A 13,238-nucleotide genomic window follows, 5' to 3' on the forward strand; every position below is an offset into this window, starting at 1 on the left:
AGAGACCCGGGGGTGGAGCCTATGTGGGGTGCACCCTGGACAGAGCGCCAGCCTGTCACAGCACCACATATAGACAGACAAACTCGTCCACACACCTGTGGTCAATTTAAAGTTCCTAGTTCACCTAACCTACGTGTGTTTGAATGTGAGAGGAACATGGGGACAACATGCAAACTCCACACAGAAAGGATCAGGCGGGAAGCAATCACATGACCTTCTTGTTGCAAGTCAACAGTGCAAGCCACTGTGCCAACCAAATATTGAATAGCTCTGGGTTCTTCTTCCCCCCAAAGGTTTTAGAATACAGTATGTGATGTTCACCTGTTTGTCTGTCGATCTGCTGTTGAGCTCTAAATCTTCCTCACCTTTCTTTCCATCTCACAATCTCTTTCCTGTCTTTTTCCTCACTTTCTTTATTAGTATCTCCTAATTATTCTTCCCTTTTCTCTACTCTGATCTCATAATCAGGGATCAAACCCACAGTCCCCTTGGTTAGTGGATGACCTGCTGTATGTGTATAAAAAGATTTGTCCGGCTACATTTTCTATTTTGAAATGTGTCCAGACAGTTCACTCTGCATTTTTAATTGCACATTTCTAGAATTTTACAGGTCTAAATTGTTGACTCTAAGATCAGAATAGTCTTTTTTTTTTCCCCTGTCTCTCTCTGAAGTCAGATTGTGGTCGTGACTTTTGCAGAGGGTTTTAGTTTCTCCGTGGCGGCACAGTTATCATCTTCCCTGTGGTTGCACACAGTCAGTGGATCTCCTGTGTTTGTGCTCCACTCGCTCTGTCCCGACCGTGCATATGATTCCCTGTGTAGGCCTGCAGTGAATCTGGGCCACACGCTCACAAAGGCGCCTCTCTTCCACATGCACTTTTCTTCCAGTTGCAGTGAAAAGCAGGAGCTAATGTTTCCTCTAATGAGGAAAAGTCTTCACACCCCATTGGTTATTCTGCCTACCTGGAATCCAGGACAGTGGAGCAGAAACCCCAGCGGGAAATTCAGAACACAACAAGAGGAGTTAATGGGCCTGGAGAGGAATCGCGCACACTAGCATGATGAATTATCAGGCGCTGCTTTGTTTCCAGTCAGTTCAGAGAATAAGTGAAAGTTGTGCAAAAACATACGTCCCCTTTGTAAGAAGAGGCATTATTAAGGTCACAAAAGACCATTTCAGTCAACAAAAGCTTGCATATGTCGCACAAAGGGAAGTGTGAAGACCCGCTTCCACTGCTGCATGATTCTGTTCTCTGGGCTCATGCTGCAATCACAAGACCCGACACTGAAAGATGAGACCCGATTCAGATAAATGAGAGACTTCACGCTGCTGCGACGTGTCTGCAAATGACAAAAAGAAGTATTTCTTCAAGCAGACGTGCTCTGCTCAAACAGCGGAGTTCAAGAGTAAAATTAAACATGACTGAGTCTTTCCTCTTCAGTTTTTCTGGATAATTAGTATCTCCTCTAGAAGCAGCAGCATGTATGCGTCAGCGCTTTGCCTCATTTTACCTATTTACGCTAGAGTTTTTAGAGCCAAAGATGGAATGTCATGTTGTACGAGGTCTGTCAATAAAGTATAGGTCCTTTTTATTTTTTTCAAAAACTATATGGATTTCATTCATATGTTTTTACATCAGACATGCTTGAACCCTCGTGCGCATGCGTGAGTTTTTCCACGCCTGTCTGTGACGTCATTCGCCTGTGAGCACTCCTTGTGGGAGGAGTCGTCCAGCCTCTCGTCAAAATTCCTTTGTCTGAGAAATTGCTGAGAGACTGGCGCTTTGTTTGATCAAAATTTTTTCTAAACCTGTGAGACACATCGAAGTGGACACAGTTCGAAAAATTAAGCTGGTTTTTGGTGAAAATTATAACGGCTGATGAGAGATTTTGAGGTGATACTGTCGCTTTAAGGACTTCCCACAGTGCGAGACGTCGCGCAGCGGCCCCAGGCGCCATCGTCAGCCTGTTTCAAGCTGAAAACCTCCACATTTCAGGCTCTATTGATCCAGGACATCGTGAGAGAACAGAGAAGTTTCAGAAGAAGTCGGTTTCAGCATTTTATCCGGATATTCCACTGTTAAAAGGAGATTTTTAATGAAAGACGTGCAGACGGATTGCAGCGTCGGCTTGCAGCCGCCGCGACGCTCCACCACAGGAAAAACACCTCTGTTGGAAGCCTTAAGGACAAGTTGGAACATGTCCAGCTGTTAAACAATTTCTCATATACTCACTCCACTGAAAGCCATCAAAAGCCGCCTGGATTTTACAAATGGTTATCAACACGGAGGTGTTTTTCCTGTGCCACCGCGCCAGCTGCGTCCCGACGCGCGGACCCGTCCGCACGTCTTTCATTAAAAAAATCTCCTTTAACAGTGGAATATCCGGATAAAATGCTGAAACCGACTTCTTCTGAAACTTCTCTGTTCTCTCACGACGTCCTGGATCAATAGAGCCTGAAATGTGGAGGTTTTCAGCTTGAAACAGGCTGATGACGGCGCCTGAGAGCGCTGCACGACGTCTCACTCCGTGGGAAGTCCTTAAAGCGACAGTATCACCTCAAAATCTCTCATCAGCCGTTAAAATTTTCACCGAAATCCAGCTTAATTTTTCGAACCGTGTCCACTTCGATGTGCCTCACAGGTTTAGAAAAAATTTTGATCAAACAAAGCGCCAGTCTCTCAGCAACTTCTCAGACAAAGGAATTCCGACGAGGGGCTGGACGACTCCTCCCACAAGGAGTGCTCACAGGCGAATGACGTCACCGACAGGCGTGGAAAAACCCACGCATGCGCACGAGGGTTCAAGCATGTCTGACGTAAAAACATATGAATGAAATCCATATAGTTTTTGTAAAAAAATAAAAAAGACCTATACTTTATTGACAGACCTCGTATTTGGTCCAAAAAGCCAAGCTCGATTGTTTCATTTCAACTCCGCTGTGGTGAGGCAGTAACGCAACTTTACAAAAATTGTCACTGTCAAACCTGACTGTATATTAACCGCACACAGCAACGGCTCCCTCATTGTGTCTGCGTGACAGAGATTAACATTTTAATATGGCACGTTGGTGATGATGACGGCCCGTTAATGGAGGGAGTCAGTGTCCAGTCGGGGTCATTTTTTTTTATCATCCTGATGAAGTGTCCCGTGAATGCTGATGAACTTTGACAGCTGATCGGGTTTGGTGTGCTCCGCCTTAATTATGTGGAACATTTAGCGTTTGGAGATTGTGATCTGTTGGCGGGTTTTACTCGCTGCTGAGTAGCTGTTACTGTGAAGCTGTCATCATGTTTGCACATTATAGTCAGGGTGCCAGAAAACAGAAGCAAGTGTGTCACATCATAACATACTTTTGTTTATGGCATTTTTTTGTAGATTGGTCCATCCTGCATAGGATTTCAGAGGCCTGCTTGGGCAAATCTCCCACGAAAAGTGTGATTTGTCTCTTTTTTTTAATTTTCGGGGAGGATAAAAATTGCCCTGAAATTAGGGGTAGGGAAAATATAAATACATTTTTCACAATGTTTCTTCAATTTTATTCCAACATATTTGGTATCAATACAAAGCTTATAAAGTCTACTACAAGAACGTAACACCGCTTTATTAGTTGGGTTAATTAGAGCATAGCTAGAGGTCAAAAGGTCAAGGACGGAAAGGGTAAGTCAAAATCTAGGTCTCTCTATACTCCACTGTATCCTAGTGATTTAACTGATTGGAAGTAAACTAATGCAGAATTATAGAGTACTGGTGTGGGCAGTTTTTCAATCCTTAACTAAGTGGGAATGATTAAGACCTTTGGTATTAACCCTCCTTTGCCAAGGGGCCAATAATTGAAAATCACTCGAAAATTAAGTATTTTCCCAAAGTATCTTTTTTTAGGATTTCAATTCAGCTTTTCAGTGATACTAGTGGTAACTGGCAACATATTTCACAAATCTAAGCTGTTTTCTTTGTGTTGGTAACCTTTTTTGCAAGTTTGACCCTTTATGCCCTAAGGTCCTCACAGGCCACCATACATTAAAGACAAAGAACTCTCCTGGTAATTGGAGGTGTATCCACCACCAGATCTGTTTGTTTCAACAGTCAGACAGCAGAGTATTCATTTGTGTACTGTTTCATCAACAGTTCTTGAATCTCTTCAGGTCTTTTGTGTGCCGGACACCAGTACCAAGCACCCAGATCACAAGGTAAGTAATATAAACCTACATTTCTCATGAAAAATGATGGGAGTAATAATAACAGATGAACAGATTGTCAGATTCCTTCATGCATACCTGTGCAGAGATCATACAAACCCTGGCAATAATTATGGAATCACCGGCCTTGGAGGATGTTCATTCAGTTGTTTAATTTTGTAGAAAAAAAGCAGATTACAGACATGACACAAAACTAAAGTCATTTCAAATGGCAACTTTCTGGCTTTAAGAAACACTATAAGAAATCAGGAAAAAAAATTGTGGCAGTCAGTAACGGTTACTTTTTTAGACCAAGCAGAGGAAAAAAATATGGACTCACCCTGTAAATTTTCATCCCCAAAACTAACACCTACATCAAATCAGATCTGCTCGTTAGTCTGCATCTAAAAAGGAGTGATCACACCTTGGAGAGCTGTTGCACCAAGTGGACTGACATGAATCATGGCTCCAACACGAGAGGTGTCAATTGAAACAAAGGAGAGGATTATCAAACTCTTAAAAGAGGGTAAATCATCACGCAATGTTGCAAAAGATGTTGGTTGTTCACAGTCAGCTGTGTCTAAACTCTGGACCAAATACAAACAACATGGGAAGGTTGTTGAAGGCAAACATACTGGTAGACCAAGGAAGACATCAAAGCGTCAAGACAGAAAACTTAAAGCAATATGTCTCAAAAATTGAAAATGCACAACAAAACAAATGAGGAACGAATGGGAGGAAACTGGAGTCAATGTCTGTGACCGAACTGTAAGAAACCGCCTAAAGGAAATGGGATTTACATACTGAAAAGCTAAACGAAAGCCATCATTAACACCTAAACAGAAAAAAACAAGGTTACAATGGGCTAAGGAAAAGCAATCGTGGACTGTGGATGACTGGATGAAAGTCATATTTAGTGCTGAATCTCGAATCTGGATTGGGCAAGGTGATGATGCTGGAACTTGCCGTTCCAATGAGATTTATAAAGATGACTGTCTGAAGAGAACATGTAAATTTCCACAGTCATTGATGATATGGGGCTGCATGTCAGGTAAAAGCACTGGGGAGATGGCTGTCATTACATCATCAATAAATGCACAAGTTTACGTTGATATTTTGGACACTTTTCTTATCCCATCAATTGAAAGGATGTTTGGGGATGATGAAATCATTTTTCAAGATGATAATGCATCTTGCCATAGCCCAAAAACTGTGAAAACATTCCTTGCAAAAACACACATAGGGTCAATGTCATGGCCTGTAAATAGTCCGGATCTTAATCCAATTGAAAATCTTTGGTGGAAGTTGAAGAAAATGGTCCATGACAAGGCTCCAACCTGCAAAGCTGATCTGGCAACAGCAATCAGAGAAAGTTGGAGCCAGATTGATGACGAGTACTGTTTGTCACTCATTAAGTCCATGCCTCGGAGACTGCAAGCTGTTATAAAAGCCAGAGGTGGTGCAACAAAATACTAGTGATGTGATGGAGCGTTCTTTTGTTTTTCATGATTCCATAATTTTTTCCTCAGAATTGAGTGATTCCATATTTTTTCCCTCTGCTTGGTCTAAAAAAGTAACCGTTACTGACTGCCACAATTTTTTTCCTGATTTCTTATAGTGTTTCTTAAAGCCAGAAAGTTGCCATTTGAAATGACTTTAGTTTTGTGTCATGTCTGTGATCTGATTTTTTTCTACAAAATTAAACAACTGAATGAACATCCTCCGAGGCCGGTGATTCCATAATTTTTGCCAGGGGTTGTACATATAGATGCCTGTACATAGACCTGTAGGATTAGATGTGACCCAGATTAGCCCATTGATGACAGTATTGTTGATCATTTATGAAAAATAAACAGACAAACATGATTTTGCTCCATGGGATAGGATGCATTGATGATAAATACTGCTACTCTCCCTTATGATAAGAAAGTATGGAGGCCCAGAAGGGTATCCAAAAGTTTTAACCTGTGTTATACATGCTTTTTCTCTTTCTCAGTTCTCTTACTACTTCTGAGTTACTTTTACATGATAGTTGTAGTTCCACCTATCTAAAACCCAGCAAACCCCCCCCCCCCCCCCCCCACCACCACCACCACCAAAAGCCCAGGCTTTTTTTTGTGACTACACTTATTTTTTTGGCCGTGCTGAATAGACCCGTGTTCAAAAACCCTGGGTTATTTCAACCTGCAAGGTTTCTTGGTTTATTGCCAGGTTTATTTGGACACGGGTCCTCCCCACACTTTTAAATGGGTAGAATCACAAATTCACTAGTTATCCCACACGGCGACAGATGGCGCAGTATTCCGAACTTGCGTATTGCATATGCGCTGCGAATGTAATCATGGGCGCAGCCATATTGGAAAACTAGTGGTTTCTACCTCCACTATGTAAAAACAGTGGAGAACTCTCCAGTTGCAAGACATCGCACGCAAACTCTCTCACCGGGTTTGGTAACTAAATAAGTGTCGAGAAAACAGGTATATATGCGAGGCAGGTTTTTTTCAGACTCGGGGGCGCAACGGGTCTCAAAGAACCCACCAATATGGAGTAGGTGGAACCATGATAAATCAGTGCATCCTATCCCATGGAGCAAAATCATGTTTTTCATAAGTGATAAACAATACTGTCATCAATGGGCTAATTTGGGTCACATCTAATCCTACAGGTCTATGTACAGGCATCTACATGTATGATCTCTGCACAGGTATGCATGAAGGAATCTGACAATCTGTTCATCTGTTATTATTACTCCCATCATTTTTCATGAGAAATGTGGGTTTATATTACTTACCTTGTGATCTGGGTGCTTGGTACTGGTGTCCTGCACACAAAAGGCCTGAAGAGATTCAAGAACTGTTGAAGAAACAGTCCACAAATGAATACTTTGCTGTCTGACTGTTGAAACAAACAGATCTGGTGGTGGATACACCGCCAATTACCAGGAGAGTTCTTTGTCTTTAATGTATGGTGGCCTGTGAGGAACTTAGGGCATAAAGGGTCAAACTTGCAAAAAAGGTTACCAACACAAAGAAAACATCTTAGATTTGTGAAATATGTTGCCAGTTACCACTAGTATCACTGAAAAGCTGAATTGAAATCCTAAAAAAAGATACTTTGGGAAAATGCTTAATTTTCGAGTGATTTTCAATTATTGGCCCCTCGGCAAAGGAGGGTTAATACCAAAGGCCTTAATCGTTCCCTCTTAAGGATTTAAAAAACTGCCTACACCAGTACTCTATAATTCTGCATTAGTTTACTTCCAATCAGTTAAATCACTAGGATACAGTGGAGTATAAAGCTTTGAGAGACCTAGATTTTGACTTACCCTTTCCGTCCTTGACCTTCTGACCTCTAGCTATGCTCTAATTAACCCAAGTAATAAATCAGTGTTATGTTCTTGTAGTAGACTTTATAAGCTTTGTATTGATACCAAATATGTTGGAATAAAATTGAAGAAACATTGTGAAAACTGTATTTATATTTTCCCTACCCCTAATTTCAGGGCAATTTTTATCCTCCCCAAAAATTAAAAAAGAGACAAATCACACTTTTAGTGGGAGATTTGCCCGAGCAGGCCTCTGAAATCCTATGCAGGATGGACCAGTCTACCAAAAAAATGCCAAAAACAAAAGTATGTCATGATGTCACACACCTGCTCTCCACCCTTCGGCCTTGGCACCCCTACTATTAGGACCACGGCCTCTTTGTCCATCTGGTGCTTTTTGCCCTTTTATTCCTTATGTCAGGAACTCGAACTCTACATTTAATACAGTTTGTACAATAATTACTTCATATATATCCACATAAATTCTGTTAAAAGTACTGTTGCCCCTTCCCTTTTTTTTCAGTGATATTTTTGCATGATTCTGAATATGTTTTTTTCGGTTTTATTCTGCAGCTTTGGTGGTGAGACTCCTGACCAGACGCTTCATCTGGGAGTACGACCCAACACTTGGTAAGAGGGCTTCTACTATTGCATCCAATATGGGTTTATTCCCGGTTGGTCTACTCCCATTTTGTCTACTCTAAAATTCCCAGTTCATCTACAGCTAGGTTCCCGGTTGGTCTACTCCCATTTTGTCTACTCTTAGGAAAGTACATAAATCCCATTTCATCTACTCCCTAACCCAACCTCTTATAATTCAAAATCTTGTAAATAATTAAGAAAAAAATCAGGAAAATACAAGAGTAGATGAAATGGCACTACTCTACATTTCTGGGAGTAGACCAACCTGGACGTTACCACAGTATGACTGATGCTTTCATCAAAATAATTTTTGCTGCATGTGTCACTTATAATCCACTTAATATGAAATTATAAAATGGCTATAATGATTCATGAAACCCATATTTAAAAACAACAAAAACTGTGTTCCAGAAGTTGCTTCCAGCAGCAAGAATAAATTATTTCCTGTGTTGGTTGGCTTGCTGGTCCATGTACCCATTACTACTGTGATTATTCATATTAATGCACATTTTTTTCTGACACTTAGAGTGGAACATGAGCCAAGAAAGAGCCTGTTAAAATGTTCAGATCCAAACCCAGGTGCTCATCAAAAACACTTTTTAATTCTGTTTTGCCACCATTGAAGGAAAAAGCATTAATATCAGTTTCTCGTGTGATAATTAGGCCTGGGAAAAATAACGCCTTGTCACATATTAAGACATTGATTGTTGGAAATTAACACCCCGGTGGTTATTGTGCTCCAATAATTCCCCGTAAAGTCGACTTGCTGTACCTTCATGACACACAGTTAGTGAAGCAAAAGAGGAACAACATATCCTTTGGAAACGGTAATTTTCTACATGTTAATGCTGGCTGTGTTAACACAACAATTAGCTCATTAAGGTGATACGTTAATCCCTTAGCCCCAAGTTAATTGTTAATTATCCCGTGAAAAAGTTAATGCATCAGTCTCCCCAGTCTCCTTTTGCAGTCATCTAGGACACTGGAGATAAACCTATCACATTTACAAAATTACTGCCAGGCTGGCAACAAAACGCCTTAACCTCCAACAATTCATGCATAAATGTTTTCAGTCCAATAAGTAATGGAACCACCGAAAAAGAAGGAAGAAAGAAATATTGTGGAAAAATTGTAGGCATGTGGAATTAACTAAGCTGTTGCATAAAACATAATGAAAATTTTCTAAATAGCAATTGATTTATAATGAAACACGCTAAGCATTAAAGATGAAACAAAATAAATATAGTGTTCCTAACCTGCAATACTATCAATGTAGGGCTTGTACTCCAAAAACACTGATACGTAGAACTCCAGCCAGCTTGTGTATGTAAGTCTTATATAGTATCTGAGGGCTGGTGATGCTAGTGCTCCTCCCAGTTGGACGTGCCGGGAGATGACCAGAGAGCATCCTCACCCGATGTGAACCACATCAGCTGGTTCAGCTTGTCGGTATTGCAAATGAGACATGATAAACTCGAAACACTGCTCTGAAGCCTTTTGAAACCTTTGGGTAAATGTAAAAAGGAACACACTGCATGCTGTGGTTAAACTGTTTGAACACAGGCCCCTGCTGGACGGTTGAGGAATGTGCATCCATTTCAAATGATTAATTTCAGATTTAAAAACTGTGGCCTGTACGTGCACTTGCATGTGCGTTGGTTGTTTAATTAAACTGTGACCAAGTAATAGATGTAGAATTAAAGTACCTGAAATTGGTGTAATGACCTCAGTCTTCTTATTTCATTAATAGAGCCACACTGTAATTATGCATCACATCATCTCCATGAGTGGTTTTTATTTTCCAAATTGTAAGTGGCTCTCTGGCTTGTCCGTATCAGACTCTCTTCAAAACGCTTTTCCTTATTTCCTGCTGTCAGGTGCAAGATCTTATGAGAGTGCTGTTACCAGCGCCAATACAGTCTGGAATAAATCCCAGTTTTTACTCTTCATAATACTAAAAACATGATTGTTTTTCATGTAAATCATCATGATGATTTTTACATTCATTTATCTCTGGTGTTGCCTTTACACAACAATACTATGGTTAGTATAATTTGACCAAGATTGCTCAAATTGCAGTATGGTGATGAAACCTGATGTGTATCCACCAATCACAGGACAGATTATTAGAATGCTTGCCTTCCAACAGAAATGCAATGCTGAGACACCTCATCGTTGAGCTAATAACAGAGTTGATGGTCCATTATTGTTGCTGTGATATTTGCATAAATTTGGGAATGAATGAGGGAAGCTTAATTTTGGAGTTGTGGCTGTATGTATCTCAGAAATGCTTAGTAGCAAGTTCATAGTCACGTCACATGCACCCCCATGAGATATGCATGTTCCAGTATCAGGGTTGCTATGACATTTGCATACTAATGAGGATGAACCTTGGTAAGACATCATAGAGAATTTCATTGCACTCAAATGGCATGTAGTGGGTTAATGTACCTTGAGACAGATGGCAAGAGCTTAAGACATTTTTCCATCCTCAGCATGGTTCAAGTGTACTCGTACCTAATAATGTGACGTAAATTGTAACCCCTAAAATCACTTCAGCTGACTCCTGTGTGTATATAAAGTGGGTTGACTATAGTGGATGAAACTCTGCTTTCTCTAGTTCATGTAATTTGATGAGTGTCTGTTCCTGGGAAACTCCACACAGAACACTGCAGTGTCCTTGACTGAAATATCATGCAGCTATTGTTTCTTTTGTAACAGCCTCTCTGGCTCAAACAAACAGCTTGATTATTTGTATTTCTAAGCGACTTGTATATTAAAAAAAAAAAAATACTGCTTTATTTTGCAATATCTCCAGAGCAGACAGTTGCAGTAATGCACCATTAGGCTGGATCCCAACTGCCATAAAATAAGACCTCAATGACAAGGATGTGCTGGGTCTTAGACAACATGCAAAATAATAAATCATGCTCTCAAGCTGAAAGACTTGACTAACAAGGTGGAATATATCCTTGATGCTATTCGGCACATGACGTCTTCCCAGTCTGTAGGACAGCTGGGAGGACAGCTAGTCTAAGATAAGGCTAAGATTAATGTTTAAAAATGATTTTATATTTTTAAAACCTTTAGTGAGGTAAACATGCACATGCTTGGCTCCTGTTGTTTTCGTTTGTTCGGCAGCAACGAGAAGCAGCTTTTTTGTGACTCGTATACCATTAATTAGCCCATCATCTTCTGCTCACTAATGTGAAGTTTTTGCAAAAAAAAAAACAAAAAAAAACAAACAAAAAAAAAAAATTACACAAAATAAATTGTTGCTTCTTTTGTAAAGCAGTTAGCACCCCCATTTCAAAAATGAATGGGACTTGTTGTATATAATTTATTTCCACTCATCATAATGTGGTTTGGAGAGAGATGTGACTAATTCTCCGCTGCTACATATAGTCTTTAAAACACAGTACAGCTTTCACTTGTACAAACTGAAGGTCAGTCTGCAAGCATCTGCTGACTTTGTTCTAGAAGATAATGTCCCCAGTTGCTATTAGACAAGGTGCGCAAGATAAAAACAACTTGCATGTAATTCTCCATAACTACATGAGCGGTGTGGGCTGTGCAGAAAGTAGGTAGCTGCATTATTATAAATAATATTTGTTTTTGGCAGGCTCTAACATTCTTTGGCTCACATAATTAAATGCAGGAATAACAGTGCTTATTGTAGCTCAGTGATTTTAGTGTTACGGAAATCAGTTTAAATCCCCCCCCCCCCCCCCCCCCCGATTTTTCTGTTTTTTGCCAGAAGTACTGACGAGCTTTTAGCAGTTTAGCTTCTGAAGGTACTTTTGACACACAGAGCCTGGTGTGAAACCTTTTCACATTCTGTCAAAACTTTGGGCAATTAGGAGTTTCGAGCTTACATGGTTCGAACTGCTTGCTGCCAGGAAAATGGCTGTCATTATTAAATCCCCTCCCGGGTCAATTCAAAGTGCACACAGCAGTGCTGTGCACCCGTGATCACTCCTGATATAGTCTGTCCCGTGAGTCCCAGTGTGAGGCAGATCTCTGCACTTCTGGCGCCACTGTGAATCTCGCTTACGTCAAAGGCTCCATTTATTCCCCTCTGAGATGGGAACACACCTGAGACACGGTGGGGCAGCTGTGCAGGCGAGAAGCAACAGTGAGCTGTTAGTTTATAGCCACCTATCACTGATGATCAGAACATCCATCCGACAGCTTTTCTCTTTGGCTGCTTTTGTATCAGTGGTTTTGAGTTTTTGAACTTCTCCTCACAGCCACAGCTGGTACCATCGCTGCAGTTTATTCAATTATTTTGTGTGCACATGGGCGTGTTGGTCTAAAAATCTGTTGTGCTTGGTTGCAGTGCCTGTGCATTGTTTGATTTTAGACCAGACTTTTGGTGGTCTGCATTGAAAGTGTGTTCTAGCAGAGGTGTTGTGGTATTTATAAAGTGCAGTATTCAAATACGACTCGTACCTCTTGTATACATACACAAGGAGACTGAAGTGAAAATGGCAAAAATGAAATATAAGTAAGCAGCTTCATGGTTCGGTGGCACACAGAAAGATTTTCATTAATGAAAAACAATCACACATACATACATACATACACACATATAAATATATAATTTGGCTTGGGCGCAGCTTGGTGGTTTCCCTGACTAGTCTCCTCCTTGCACAGTCTCTATCCATCTGATGACTTGTGTCAGGAAAACTGGCTGTAAAAGTGATGATTTGCATTAAAACAGTCCTTGTATTTATTTTGTCCAATTACGTATTTGTGTTGAAAGTGGATTGAAAAATGGATGTGATTCTTAAATGGTTCAAGCAGTGTTTTTGTTAAACCTCTTGAATTAAGGCGAACAGTCACCACAATAACATCTTGATCGTTTCATTTCAACTCCGTTGTGGGGGTGCACAGAGGTGAAATTTATTTTTTTTTGGTCACTGTACAAATACTTATGGGTCTGACTGTGTTTTGATGATTTACATATTTGGTCTGCAGCACAGATGAAATGCATGTTCACACTTCCTCAAACGAGTTGACCTGTCAGAATGATGACCATAAATTGACTCAAATCCAACAAACATGTCGGCTCCTTTAGACCTGGTGGCTGT

At 40.5% G+C, this 13,238-nt stretch overlaps 1 protein-coding gene across 1 annotated transcript in view; it reads left to right on the plus strand.

The window, feature by feature from the left end:
- Positions 1 to 13,238, plus strand: part of LOC117503966 (ras-related and estrogen-regulated growth inhibitor-like) — a 58,038-nt gene that overhangs the window by 38,495 nt on the left and 6,305 nt on the right. The window contains 1 exon segment of the mRNA XM_034163292.1: positions 8,077 to 8,133. Within this exon segment, the coding sequence (XP_034019183.1) occupies positions 8,077 to 8,133 (57 nt within the window).

The sequence above is a fragment of the Thalassophryne amazonica genome, chromosome 22, assembly GCF_902500255.1.
Source record: "Thalassophryne amazonica chromosome 22, fThaAma1.1, whole genome shotgun sequence".
Classification (NCBI taxonomy): domain Eukaryota; kingdom Metazoa; phylum Chordata; class Actinopteri; order Batrachoidiformes; family Batrachoididae; genus Thalassophryne; species Thalassophryne amazonica.